Here is a 13,243-nt window from a genome sequence, read left to right on the forward strand (position 1 = left end):
ATTCATGATTTACCACTAAAAATACCCGCATTAATACCATAACTTTATTCATACCTCCTAAAATCGTCTTCATCCTTCCGATATTTTTTTTTACGAGAGAACATACAAACAAGACACAGTAAGCACTTTTTTAATATTATACAAGAATTTGAAACTTGACAGAAGAAAATGACAATGGTAAGCAGAACCCCCTTATTAGTAAGGTTGCTGAGCAAGCATTAGCTGCACTAGGAGGCATTAAATAAGGGACATTCACAAAATTCTACTGTAATCTAGACCAGCAAGGTGACAAACCTATAATTCAACCCATACCAGGAAACCCCACAGTATCAGTCTTATTCCAAGGACATTACCAAGTTCTAGACAGAAAGAATGAAGATACCATTACCGTAACCTTCACTGAGAAGGAGAAGATTCTGCAGGAAGAAACTTGAGTGAAATACTATTAACACAATGACGTTCATTCGTTGGAGTAGGGAACCCTTCACCTTTAAATACATGACCTAGATGCCCACCACAAGCGGCACACGTAATTTCAATCCTCATTCCATCTGGGTCCGCCTGAGAGCACAAAAGAATGTCATTAACTATAAAAGCAAAATTAATACAAGAAGGTACTTTTAAGATGAGATAAAGAAGTTGGACAAGTAAAATAGAAAAGCATGCTCACGGTGCGATTTATTGCTCCGGGGAGACCCTCATAGAAAGCTGGCCATCCACATCCAGAGTTAAATTTAGTAGTGGACCTGTAGAGAGGAGTACCGCATCCTGCACAGTTGTAGACTCCCTCACCAAAGAACTTGTCATACTCTCCCGTGCCTGGGTACCTGTACATACAGCAAATTATATATAACCAGGTAAGAAACGACAAGGTTTGGCTGTTTCAGCAAGAGTTATTTAGAACAAAAAAGGGTTTGATGAATCTCATTTTAATCTCCAAGGCATCAAACAAAGATGCAACAAACATTTAAATCTTACAATGGCCAATTCAACACAACCACCATAAGATTCCACATTGTTCATTTCTTTTCTTTACTTCCTGCGGGATGAAACAGCGCTTGATATTTAATAATATGAGATAACAACTACAGTTGTAAAAAAAATGTTCTAGTAATAATAGAAGAGTATATGTGGATGATTGAGATTGCAGTCCTATCACATCCAGCAGTGGAGCTTTTTTTCTAGACATGGACAGAAAAAGTAAGTGGGGTACTTTATCTCTTCCCTCCCAGCCGGGAATGGCGCTCTGCGTTCTATCTAGGATCCACTATTACATACGCCCCACCTGACATAAGAAGGGGAAACTCTTCAATAGAAGAACCAGTGTGAGTGGGAAGGAATTCCATCATTCATTCATTGGATAGTTGGTACATTCATTCCAGAGGATACATTTTATCCAACTTCCTTTTCAGTTTTTTGGCTCTCTTCTCACGTCTCTGAAGACAAATAATTAGCGAAATTTCAAGATTTCATACTTTACATCAAAGAGGGCAATCGAAGGAAGGAAGCAGACAGAGAGAGAAACAAAGAATGGCCTTACCTATTTAGTCTACCATGAACTTATATTTTAGGGTCTAACTCAGTTATTACTGGAAGAAATTTTTTAACCTTTGCTTAGACGAAAGTTTGGCAAGGGAGGTATGATGTTGTCTTCCCATATACATCGTTGCCTGCATATGTCATGGCACTGTTTTATGCTTATCAGTATATTCAAGCTGTATAACTTCGATGGAAGCTATAAATTCACCGAAATAGATCAGCACATCAATGCATTTGATGCTTCGTTCTTCTTTAACTTTTATTTAAAAATAAATGGTCTAGACTCTGGACTCTTGTTCCTGAACTGATAATCTCTACTCACATCGTCAGAAAATCCAGTAGGAGCTCTTAAATTGGATTTCACATACAACCTCCACTTTTTCCTTCCTCCTCTAGCCGCTTGGTATCCAAATTCTTCCCTATATGTAACTTATCGCGTCAGGCATTATGTACTTTTACTCATAGAACAGAGGAAGAAATCAAATTTCTTAATCCAATATGAACTCAATATAGGCATGACCTGATTTCGGTAACTTATCATGTGATTTCTAGCAATAATGGAGATATCTTGACGGTATATCAGATCCTATTGATTTATTGCATAATTCCTACAATTTTTCACAAGATTATCGATAACATCCTGAAAACCTCAATAAAAAACATATGCTCAACTCAAACCACATTCATTTTCAGAATGCAGAGATAAAAAGGGGATAGAAGGTGGGGGGTGGAAGACTCAAGACCCTAGTCTATAAAGAAATGACAAAAAGCATCCACCTATATCACACAGGCTCTATACGTGTGGGTATGTGCCTAAGCATCAGATTTTCAAAAGCCAAAAACCCAAGGACAGGGGAGAACAATTAAATATTCATATTCTTTTAATATTCATCTTTTATGAGTAAAATGGTATATTAATGTAACATATAGTTTTCAAAAGAAACATAATACCTAATATTGTTTTATGACCAATTACATAATGAAATTGAATTACCTGACATGTAAAATATATATAACCCATTCTCTATATTCAGGGTCATCGATTTAAACACAGAAACCTCATGCATTTAAAATAGGTCATGCAATATAGTCCATCTCTTGAGCCAGTAACTAAACTATGTTCGACTTCTTACTCATCCTTGCCTTAATCACACATGAATTGGGTCGCCCATATGAATTCTCTCTTTCCAAATTTTCTATTACATGCCAATTCACTTACTATATTTAACTTTTTCAGAACATTTTTAATAACCTCATCCCATGTTATTTTTGGCCTCCCTCTCCGTCTCTTACCTTCTATTACAACTATTTTCCTCGTTTGACAAGCGCGTCACTACGTCTCCGATATTGACCAAATCATCTGAGTCTACTTTCTCGATTTTTCTCACCAATGGGAGCTACACCTAATTTTCCTCTCACACTTTCATTAGTGATCCTATCTCTTCTAGTCACTCGACTCATCCATCTTAACATTCTCATTTCAACTACATAACGGCGTTGTTCTTGTTTCTTTTTTAGGGCACACAACATAGTTGGTCTAATAACAATCGTATAGAATTTTCCTTTTAGCTTATGTGTTATTTTTTTATCACATAAAATCCCACTAGCATGTCTCCATTTTGTCCTACCCACCCCAATTCTACTAGTTTCATCACTATCTTTCCATCCATTTGTATTATCAATTCTAGATACCAAAAGTGGTAGTTTTGAGTAATCCTTTTGTTTTGAAGTGCTATCATTATATTATTAATGTTCCAATCTTTATTAAATTTGCATTCCTTAACTAGGTTTTAGTTTGACTAATTATCAACCCTTTTGATTCTAAAACATTTCTCCACGTTTCTAGTTTTATTGCTAAATTCTCCTTAGAGATATCCAAAAGCACGATATCATCGGCAAACATCATGCACCATGGAATCTTGTTTTGGAATTCTTTTGTTATTTCATCTAAAGATTATCGCAAATGGATATGGGCTTTGTCCCAATCACTTATTTATATAATAGAATTCTATTCTTGGATAAGAATTTTTTTTCACGTACTTTCTTTATAACACCCTTTTCAATACCATACAAAAATATTATGTAATAAAAAATCAATAAATTTTAAATTTTACTTTCTTTAATTTTTGTAACACCTTTTTAAGTATCCTACATAACAATTTAACAAATATTATGTAATCCAAACCCATATATTTTCAATTTTACTTTCTTTAATCTTTATAGCACATTTTTCGATATCCTACATAAATGTTATGTAATCCAAAATTTAAATATTTTAAATTTTCATCAATTATTTATATAATATAATTCTATTTCTAGATAAGAATTTTATTTTTTTATGATTATTTGACATTATTATTCCTAATTAAATTGATATATTTCATTGAGTGAATTAATGTGGTTATTTTATTAATATTTTGATATTATAAATATAAAATTGGTATGAGTACCATATATTGAGGGCAAAAATGTAATCTGTACAACTTTCAGACTTCAGCTTTTGTATATAACAAACAATCTTAAGAAATTCAGTATTTAAAAGTACAATATTATCAAACGGATTTTCAAATTAATATATTCAGCACTTAAAATTTCAAAGTTTAAGATTCAATACTTAAGATTTTCAGTGCATAATTTTCAGTTTTATCAAACACCACCTTATACTTATGTTCTGTTTCGTACAAAAACTTTGAAAGGGAATGTTGGAGGGCTAGAGAAAGGAGGGTGTGTTTTCCTAGTGTTGTTTGGTTGAGTAGGAAGGAAACAAGGAAGGAAGGGGCGCAATTTGATTGCTATTCCATTCCAAAATTAAAAAGAAGGCTTTTTAGAAGGATATAGATGGTAAAAAAGAAGAAGATGCTTTCTTCCTCCTTTCCTCCCCTTTTGGAAGGATTAAGACAGACCTGGAGTGAAGCGGCTATCCTTTCCCACTCCTTTTCTTCTCTGTCATGCAAAAGTAACAAATTAAGTTCCAATCCTTACAAGCTTGTTTGGATTTGGAGTCTATTTGTACTTCCACTCTTTGGACAAGGTTCGAGGTCTGGTATCTTACTTGGAGAAGGTAACAAAGTAATCAAAAGATTTTCATCCATCATCAACCCCCCTCTAACCCATCTTCAACCAATTTTCCTTACCCGAAACGCCTCCCAAAATTAATATGCATAACAAACAAAGATGACTCACTGCCAACCAACGAACTTTACATTCACTGTGAATGATTCACACACATTGTTTCTCCAAAGAGTGAGCCAGCCACCAATCCGATTAACAAACCATCAGCAATTGGGTTTCATCAAGGCTTGAAATATAAAGATGGAAAGAAAAGAAAGAAAGATAAAAAAATTAAAAAAAAAAAAAAACAGAAGAGAGGAAATAACAAATAAACCACCTAAAGACAAACTTATACTTAAAACGTGTTTCTCAAATAGACAACTCATGAATCCAATAGTCAACAATTATTAACAAAGGTGTTCAACAAAAAATCTGAAGGAAGAAACTCAGACACAAACTATTTGATTTAAGAAAGAACAGTACAAATAGAACAAACCCATTATTTGCAGTAATCTAATCAATTATGTCGCAAAGCAAACCAAGGCCTTATTTATATACAAACAAACAAATATAGACATATATATATATATATACATATACATATACAGAAGCATACTCTGTTCCTTTCTGCCTCAGAATTCGAAACTGCTCGGGAGAGAGAACCGCACGCCAATCCTCATCTGATTTCTGAACCGGACCAGATGCGGCCATAGCTACAATCCCACCTCTGAAGCTTCTCTTAGTCCGGAGAGACAACCCACCAAACCCAGATGATGAAATTTTGTGATTGATGGGTTTTGAGGTCTGGTGTATGAATTGGGTTTTGCAGAGACTGTTGGGTATTGAAATTGCCAATAATCGAGAGACGGGGGTGGGATTGAAAATTAGGGTTCTACAAGAAGTGAATGGTGAGATTTTGAAAATCTGAGAGCCCATCTCAGATAAACTATTGAATTGTGTATAGTGTGGAGACCAATTCAATCGCCAGATAATGTTGTCAACAATTCATCCTCCGTGGACAGTTCGTGGCTCTACTGTTCTATCTTCTTCATGTTAACATTTTAACTAATACATCCAACTTTTACCTCTCAATAGTTTTCTATTTTTTTTTTTTTTTTTCTTTCGGTTTTTCTCAATTTCATTTTCTTTTTTCCTTTCATTTTTTTTTTTATTATTGTTATTTTTGGACATGAATGAGAATCTACAAAAGATAAAAGAGACACTCAAAAAGAGAATGTGTCGCTCTTTTATGTTTTTTTTGGTAAGGTGCAACCCAAGAAAATTAACGAGACATTCTAGTTTTGATGAAGAATTTTAATTTTAATTTTATTTTACTGTATTTTATAGAAATTAAAATCCCTCACTCTATAACACAAACAAATATTCACAAAGTTTGGATGAAAAGCAATGATGTCACTTCACTTTTTACACTCCTCCCTTTTGTCCACTTTTTCTTTTTTCTTTTTTGATATATACATATATATATAGATACAAATATTCCTCATACATTCCTTGTGCGTTCAGCCTGAACCTCAACATTTTTACCTGGAAATCCTTAATAAAAACAAATAAATTTCGAGAGACCTTTTTTTAAAAAAATTTAACAACTTAATAAATAATTTAAATTATTGGAGACGCACCAACTTGGAAAAGCTGCTCTCTGTTGGATTTCATGAGCAAATAATCTTTCAAAATTTACCAGTTAAATAAAAATAAATAAATAAATAAAAAGAATCATTCAAAGCAAGTTATTCTCCCCAAATTCATCAAAATTAACCAATATCTCCACATTTTTTAATAATTTATCAACCTATCTGCAACTTCTCATAAAAAAAGTAGATTTTTCAAATTTGAAACCCCAAATTGAAGTCTCTCCAATTGAGAACAAATGACAATTATATCACCTATCTCAATTTCCAACCACAACACACCCACATAAATTTCTCTCACCCTTCATTTGCTTTGTGAAAACCCCATCATTTTCTTCAAATTAGGGAAAAACAGTGAAGAACTCAAAGATGGGTTGTCTTCAACCAAGTGTTCCTCAACCATATCTTTGACAGACCTAGCAGACAATGGATGAAAATTGACACCCCAATCCGAAACAATCCCTTGGCCAAAACCCACTTGTCTTCTTCACTCATCTTCTTCCATGTCTTCTTCACTTCCTCAGAATTCGAACCCATGTACTGACACAGCTCTGTGAACAAGATTTGTCTGCTCTTCTTCATGGCCTCCTCTCTCTGCACCAAATGGGTGCTCATCTTTTCAATTTCTGTGGCCAAATCTGATGCCAGCTCTGCATCACTGATGCTGTTGGCGCATGAGATTTGGATCTTGGGGGTGTGGGTTTGGAGGGTTGTGGAGGGGAAAGGACGATGGGTTTGGGATTTTAGGGTTTGTGAGGGGATTTGGGGGGAGAGGAGATGAACCCTTAGCGCCATTTGAGGTTTTTGTTGATGGGTTGGTTGAGGTTTTTGGGGAAATTGAGGTTTTGATCTGGTTGGAATGTTCAGATTGAGAGTGAACATTATTAGGTAAAGAGAGTTCCTTTGTTTAGGGTTTGATGGTTAGTTGAGGTTGAAATTGAGGTTTTGATCTGGTTGGAATGTTTAGATTGAGAGTGAGCATTAGTACACACAGTGAATTTGTTTAGGGTTTGATGGTCATTCTTTATGGGTTTATGTCCTTTTGGGGTCTTGGCGCAGACGTACAAATATTGAAATAAAACAAAAAAAAAAATTGAAGAATAAGTCCAGATTTGTGAAGAAATGATAATCAAAACTTTACAACAAAAAAAATTAAAAAATAAGTTTCAGATTTGTGAAGAAATGATAATCAAAACTTTACAATTAAAATTATCAAAGGAGAAACTCAGCAATAGGAGTGATCCAAATATCTTGTTATCATCAAGATAACATATCCAAAATTAATTGGGTTGACTTCACACATTTATATATAAACAACACATTTGGATAGTATCACTTACATTTTTTTTAGAAAAAAAAAAAAAAAACAAAAAAACAAAAAAATCAGGACAGCATTTTATAAATTGTTATTCAGTGAATACGCTAATGTAAATCAATAATAAGTTAAGAGGATTCTAATTTATCTGGGTACATTTTTACTAAATTCAATTTGTATATTTGGTGAACACTATTGTATCACATGAAAATTGTTTGTTATTCAAACGTAAATCGATAATAAGTGAAGGGGATTCTAATTTATTTGGATTAGTTTTACTAAAATTAATGTGTATATTTAGTAAACAATACTGTGCCACATGAAAATTAATTGTTATTTACTAAATGCACTAACAAAAATTAGTAATCATTGAAGAGGATCCTAATTCAACGTTTTTACTAAATGATTTTAATTATACAGGAATGAATGATTTTGTAAAAATGTCATTTCGTTTTTATGATTAGTTAATGACACAATGTGCTTTTTCAAAATTAAATTCCCAAGGACAAATTAAAAGAGCGTTTTTTAAATTGCTGAGAATTTATTTTTATCTTTTTAAAATTCTTGATAAATTCATGCTTACAAAATTGAGTAAAAATCGAAAGTATGCGTTTTAGGAATTACTTTATTGAATACAGGTGTTGAAATTGCCTCTACAAAGACTTGAATTTGCATATCAACCATGTCGAATTGAAATTTATAGTTGTTTTGATTGAATGAATATAGATGAGCAATTGCATTTGTTATTATGGTTATGGATAGATGAAAAAATATATATATTTATTCCATGTCCTTATCAATACACAGCTCACTAGCTCTTTCTCTTATGTTGCCACTTTTGGATCAAAAATAAGTTAAATAAAATTAGAAAAAAAGATCTATAGAAATTACAAACAAAGGCATTAGAAAAGGATTAAAAAAATCACATTGAAATGGGTCTCACTAAAATTGAATATTCAAATCAGGTTTAAGCTTTGAATTGGACTTCTCCATTCATTTCAAATGCTTTGAAATATGACCATTTTAATTTATAATAATAAAACTTATAAATTTTACTTGGAAAAAATATAGTAAATTTATCAGCTTCTATTGTTTAGTCTTAGGTAATTTTTCTTAGTTTTGTCCTAAAGTGTCTATCTTTTCAGGTGGCTATGGCATAGAATTCATATTTATTCTTCAGATGCAGGTTCAGAGGTGTACTACTCTGCCTTCGATTGTTTTTCTTTAATTTCCTATGCAAGGTGTTGTTTGTGAGGTGGCCAATCATGGGGTAGAGATCAAGTTATTTGTGGAAGCCCCAGGTGAAGCAATGGGCTTCATTCTCCAAACATGTTACAAGGTCAATATGCGAGTAATTTAATCACTTCCAATGTCACAAGGGTCGAGCCCAGAAGAAAATATTCCATTCAATATGGAAGATTGAAAAGAACCAGAAGTAGGAGGGCAACAAGCTTATACTTATGTTCTGTTTCGTACAAAAACATTGGAAGGGAATGTTGGAGGGCTAGAGAAAGGAGGGTGCGTTTTTGTCATGTTGTTTGGTTGAGTAGGAAGGAAACAAGGAAGGAAGGGGCGCAATTTGATCGCTATTCCATTCCAAAATTAAAAAGAAGGCTTTTTAGAAGGATATAGATGTAAATAAAAAAAAAACTAAAAGATGCTTCCTTCCTCCTTTCCTCCCCTTTTGGAAGGATTAAGACAGACCTGGAGTGAAGCAGCTATCCTCCTCCCTCCTTTCCCACTCCTCTTCTTCTCTCTCATGCAAAAGTAACAAATTAAGTTTCAATCCTTGCAAACTTGTTTGGGTTTGGAGTCTATTTCACTCTTTGGACAGGGTTCGAGGTCTGGTATCTTACTTGGGGAAGGTAGGAAAGTAATTAAAAGGCTTCCAACCATCATCATCATCCCCCTCTTACCCCTTCTTCAACCAAATTTCCCTAGCCGAAACGCCTCCCAAAAGTAATATGGATAACAAACAAAGATGACTCACTGCCAACCAACAAACTTACATTCACACACATTGTTTCTCCAAAGAGTGAGCCACCAATCCGATTAACAAACCATCAGCAATTGAGTTTCATCAAAGCTTGAAAAAAAAAAAAAAAAAAAAGGTGTTCAACAAAAAATCTGAAGGAAGAAACTCAGACACAAACTATTTGATTTAAGAAAGAACAGTACAAATAGAACAAACCCATTATTTGCAGTAATCCAATCATAAATTATGTCGCAAAGCAAACCAAAGCTTTGGAGAGATACGAGGGATGGTGAAGGTCGTTGGAGAGATATGAGGGATGTATATGTATATATATATTTGTATATATAATTCACATTCAATGGCCATAATTTTGTCAAATACAATTGAGAACCAAGAACTGAGATCAACGAAAACAGATTGTTGATTGCGATGGAATACGTTTGGCGCCATCAAATGTTGCTGGGTGATGTTATTGATAAGGTTAGGTGTCGCATATTTATTGGTTCTCATATTATATAGCCATCAACAGCAAAATAGAACTAAAACGACGCTCTTCAAAGTAAGGGCTAAACGGTCATTTCTTTTTTCCGTTAACGGCTGCAGACAGCTTATCTTTGTGTGCAACACAATCGTACTTTAAGGGGGTTTTACTTACTTCAGGGGGGTCTATTGCAATTGGTTCATACTTCAGGGGAGTTTAGTGCACTTTACCCAAATATAAAATATCATATATACCCTTATAACAACAGTTAAAGACTATATATATATATATATATATATATATATATATATATATATATATATATATATATATCCCATTCGTACCAGAGAATCCCAAAATTCGAAGCTCTAACTTTCAGTCTCAGCAATTCCTCTTGTTCAGCATTGATTTTTAGCAATTCCCACTCAAATTTTCATATCCTGGTGACTCTCTCTTTCTCTCTTTCTATCCACTCATGGTAGCCATGTCCATCCGACCATCACTGCCCCTCCTCTGTCTCTCCACCTCCTCACTAGTATTTCTTGGCGCCAACAAGAAATTGGAAGAGATTGATGAGGGAAAAGGGTAGAGTAATACCATCAGAATATCAAAATGGGTTCCAATTTAAAACAGGTTGTAAATTGGGGTTGATCGGATTTGGTGCGTGATGAGTCTCTCTCCATTGACGGTGATGTTGGTAATGGACATTGTCTTTCTCCATTGACAACATCATACGCTGAGAACGAACCTATAAATTGCAAGCAAGGAATCGGTCTTGAGTTCAGCGAAGAACAATGATCTTAGGGTTGATTTGAATCAGGATGTGAATTTGTTATAAAGATGATGATGATTGAAGGAACAGAATTACAGACACATATGGTGGATTTTTTAAAAAAAATTTCCCCTGATCATATAGTGAAGTTACTTTTACAGGAAATGGGTTTTCAAACCCTAGGCTTCAACGGTCGTTGCTACATCTTTCGCGTCGGATTGGAGTTCTTTGGATCGATCTTGTCAACAAAAGCAAATCTTCGTTGAATGATTTTCCACCTCTTCGAAGTTTTTGTCATCGCTTGAGTTGGAGGACAACGAGAGAGAAAAAAAAAAAGAGAGAGAGGTGGGTTGGAGATAGGGCGGGTATGGTGGCGGCCGTGGGCAGTGGAAGTGGTTATGAGGGAAGAATATTCTTTGTGGGGGAGAGAGAGTAGTAGTGGCGACAACCATGGACAGACCGTGGATGTGGCAGCCATGGACGGGATGATGAAGGTCGTTGGAGAGATATGAGGGATGTATATGTATATATATATTTGTATATATAATTCACATTCAATGGCCATAATTTTGTCAAATACAATTGAGAACCAAGAACTGAGAGCAACGAAAACAGATTGTTGATTGCGATGGAATATGTTTGGCGCCATCAAATGTTGCTGGGTGATGTTATTGATAAGGTTAGGTGTCGCATCTTTATTGGTTCTCATATTATATAGCCATCAACAGCAAAATAGAACTAAAACGACGCTCTTCAAAGTAAGGGCTAAACGGTCATTTCCTTTTTCCGTTAACGGCTGCAGGCGGATTATCTTTGTGTGCAACACAATCGTACTTTAAGGGGGTTTTACTTACTTCAGGAGGGTTTATTGCAATTGGTTCATACTTCAGGGGAGTTTAGTGCACTTTACCCAAATATAAAATATCATATATACCTTTATAACAATAGTTAAAGACTATATATATATATATATATATATATATATATATATATATATATATATATATATATCCCATTCGTACCAGAGAATCCCAAAATTCGAAGCTCTAACTTTCAGTCTCAGCAATTCCTCTTGTTCAACATCGATTTTCAGCAATTCCCTCTCAAATTTTCATATCCAGATGACTCTTTCTCTTTCTCTCTCTATCCACTGGTGGTAGCCATGTCCATCCGACCATCACCGCCCCTCCTCTGTCTCTCCACCTCCTCACTAGTATTTCTTGGCGCCAACAAGAAATTGGAAGAGATCGATGAGGGAAAAGTGTAGAGTAATACCATCAGAATATCAAAATGGGTTCCAATTTAAAACAGGTTGTAAATTGGGGTTGATCGGATTTGGTGCGTGATGAGTCTCTCTCCATTGACGGTGATGTTGGTAATTGTGATATCCCCTAATTTCGAAACACGGGTTGATCAAGTCCGCGCACAAAAACAGGGTATATCAAAACAATTAAAGTATTTCAAACAAGTACAGAGTATAAAATGAAATAAAAAGAATAAATAATACGCTATAGAAAACTAAGGAATAAAAATTTTCATTAATAACTTATCAATGGTTACAACTCGGAAATCCGTAACTCAAGGACCTCTTAACCAAAATCCGTTATCCATAAATCCATAAATAATACTGAAGTAATAATATCCTACTTTGAAATAAAATAGAAAGAATAGATAAGTCCTCCAGCTGCGGATCCTCAACCTTGAGACTTGAACTTCTAATAACCTGAAAAATAAATCGTGGATTAAACCCTACGAGCAAGTTCACTCTACCAGGCCTCTGAAAACCAATAAGTAGATCATCTCTGATCAAAATCAAACCTAATAAAGTTTTAACTTTAATAAAGCACGATATACATATCTATATATAATTATATAGACTATACTAATCACATCCATTAATAGGTTTATTAAATTTCCATACCTATTAAATAATTATTAAAATAATTATCATTCTTAAACCAATCTACCATTTATTTTAAAAAGAAACTCCTTGAACCTTAACACCATCCTAGTCAATTGTTTAATCATTTAAACAATAAATTATAATAAAAAGAATATTATATTTAATCCCAAAATTCGATAATGATTTTAATTATTTACATCACATATCCAAAATCTAAGCTTTGACAAATCATCCATATCTCTACCAGTATTATTTTATTAATATGCATAAGATAATACACTAATCTGTAAGTATTAGACTATTCTAATTTAATAATATCTAATCCTAATCCAACATATACATACAATAACTATAGATAATATTTTAATCATCTAAAACACAACAATATAATTACACTTTGGCAAATCAACCATGCCATTATAAATATATTTATTTATATATTGGCAACTTAACCATGCCTCCTTATGTATATATATTTATACTTTTAATTAGCAACTCATCCATGCTTCCAATGTATGTGTTTTATTCATACATATATTTAAGCCATATATTTAAGCC

At 33.8% G+C, this 13,243-nt stretch overlaps 1 protein-coding gene across 1 annotated transcript; it reads right to left on the minus strand.

The window, feature by feature from the left end:
- On the minus strand, positions 1–5,652 carry LOC132300182 (peptide methionine sulfoxide reductase B5-like). Its single transcript, XM_059797165.1, has 3 exons — positions 5,207–5,652; positions 671–827; positions 1–561 (listed from the first exon to the last, which is right to left on the minus strand). Exons 1-3 carry the CDS (start codon positions 5,524–5,526, stop codon positions 397–399), a joined length of 642 nt encoding a protein of 213 aa, XP_059653148.1. The 5' UTR covers positions 5,527–5,652; the 3' UTR covers positions 1–396.
- Between the last annotated feature and the right edge of the window lie 7,591 nt (positions 5,653–13,243).

This window comes from Cornus florida, unplaced genomic scaffold (assembly GCF_030987335.1).
Source record: "Cornus florida cultivar Cherokee Brave unplaced genomic scaffold, ASM3098733v1 CherokeeBrave_3.0.0_Hap2_Chr03, whole genome shotgun sequence".
Lineage (NCBI taxonomy): Eukaryota > Viridiplantae > Streptophyta > Magnoliopsida > Cornales > Cornaceae > Cornus > Cornus florida.

Coding starts and splice junctions, on each gene's coding strand:
- LOC132300182 (XM_059797165.1), bottom strand. CDS start 5,526: ATGGGCTCTCAGATTTTCAAAATCTCACCATTCACTTCTTGTAGAACC. Junction 828..5,206: donor CTGAGGCAGAAAGGAACAGA/GTATGCTTCTGT, acceptor CTGTATGTACAG/GTACCCAGGCACGGGAGAGT. Junction 562..670: donor CCGGAGCAATAAATCGCACC/GTGAGCATGCTT, acceptor TTGTGCTCTCAG/GCGGACCCAGATGGAATGAG.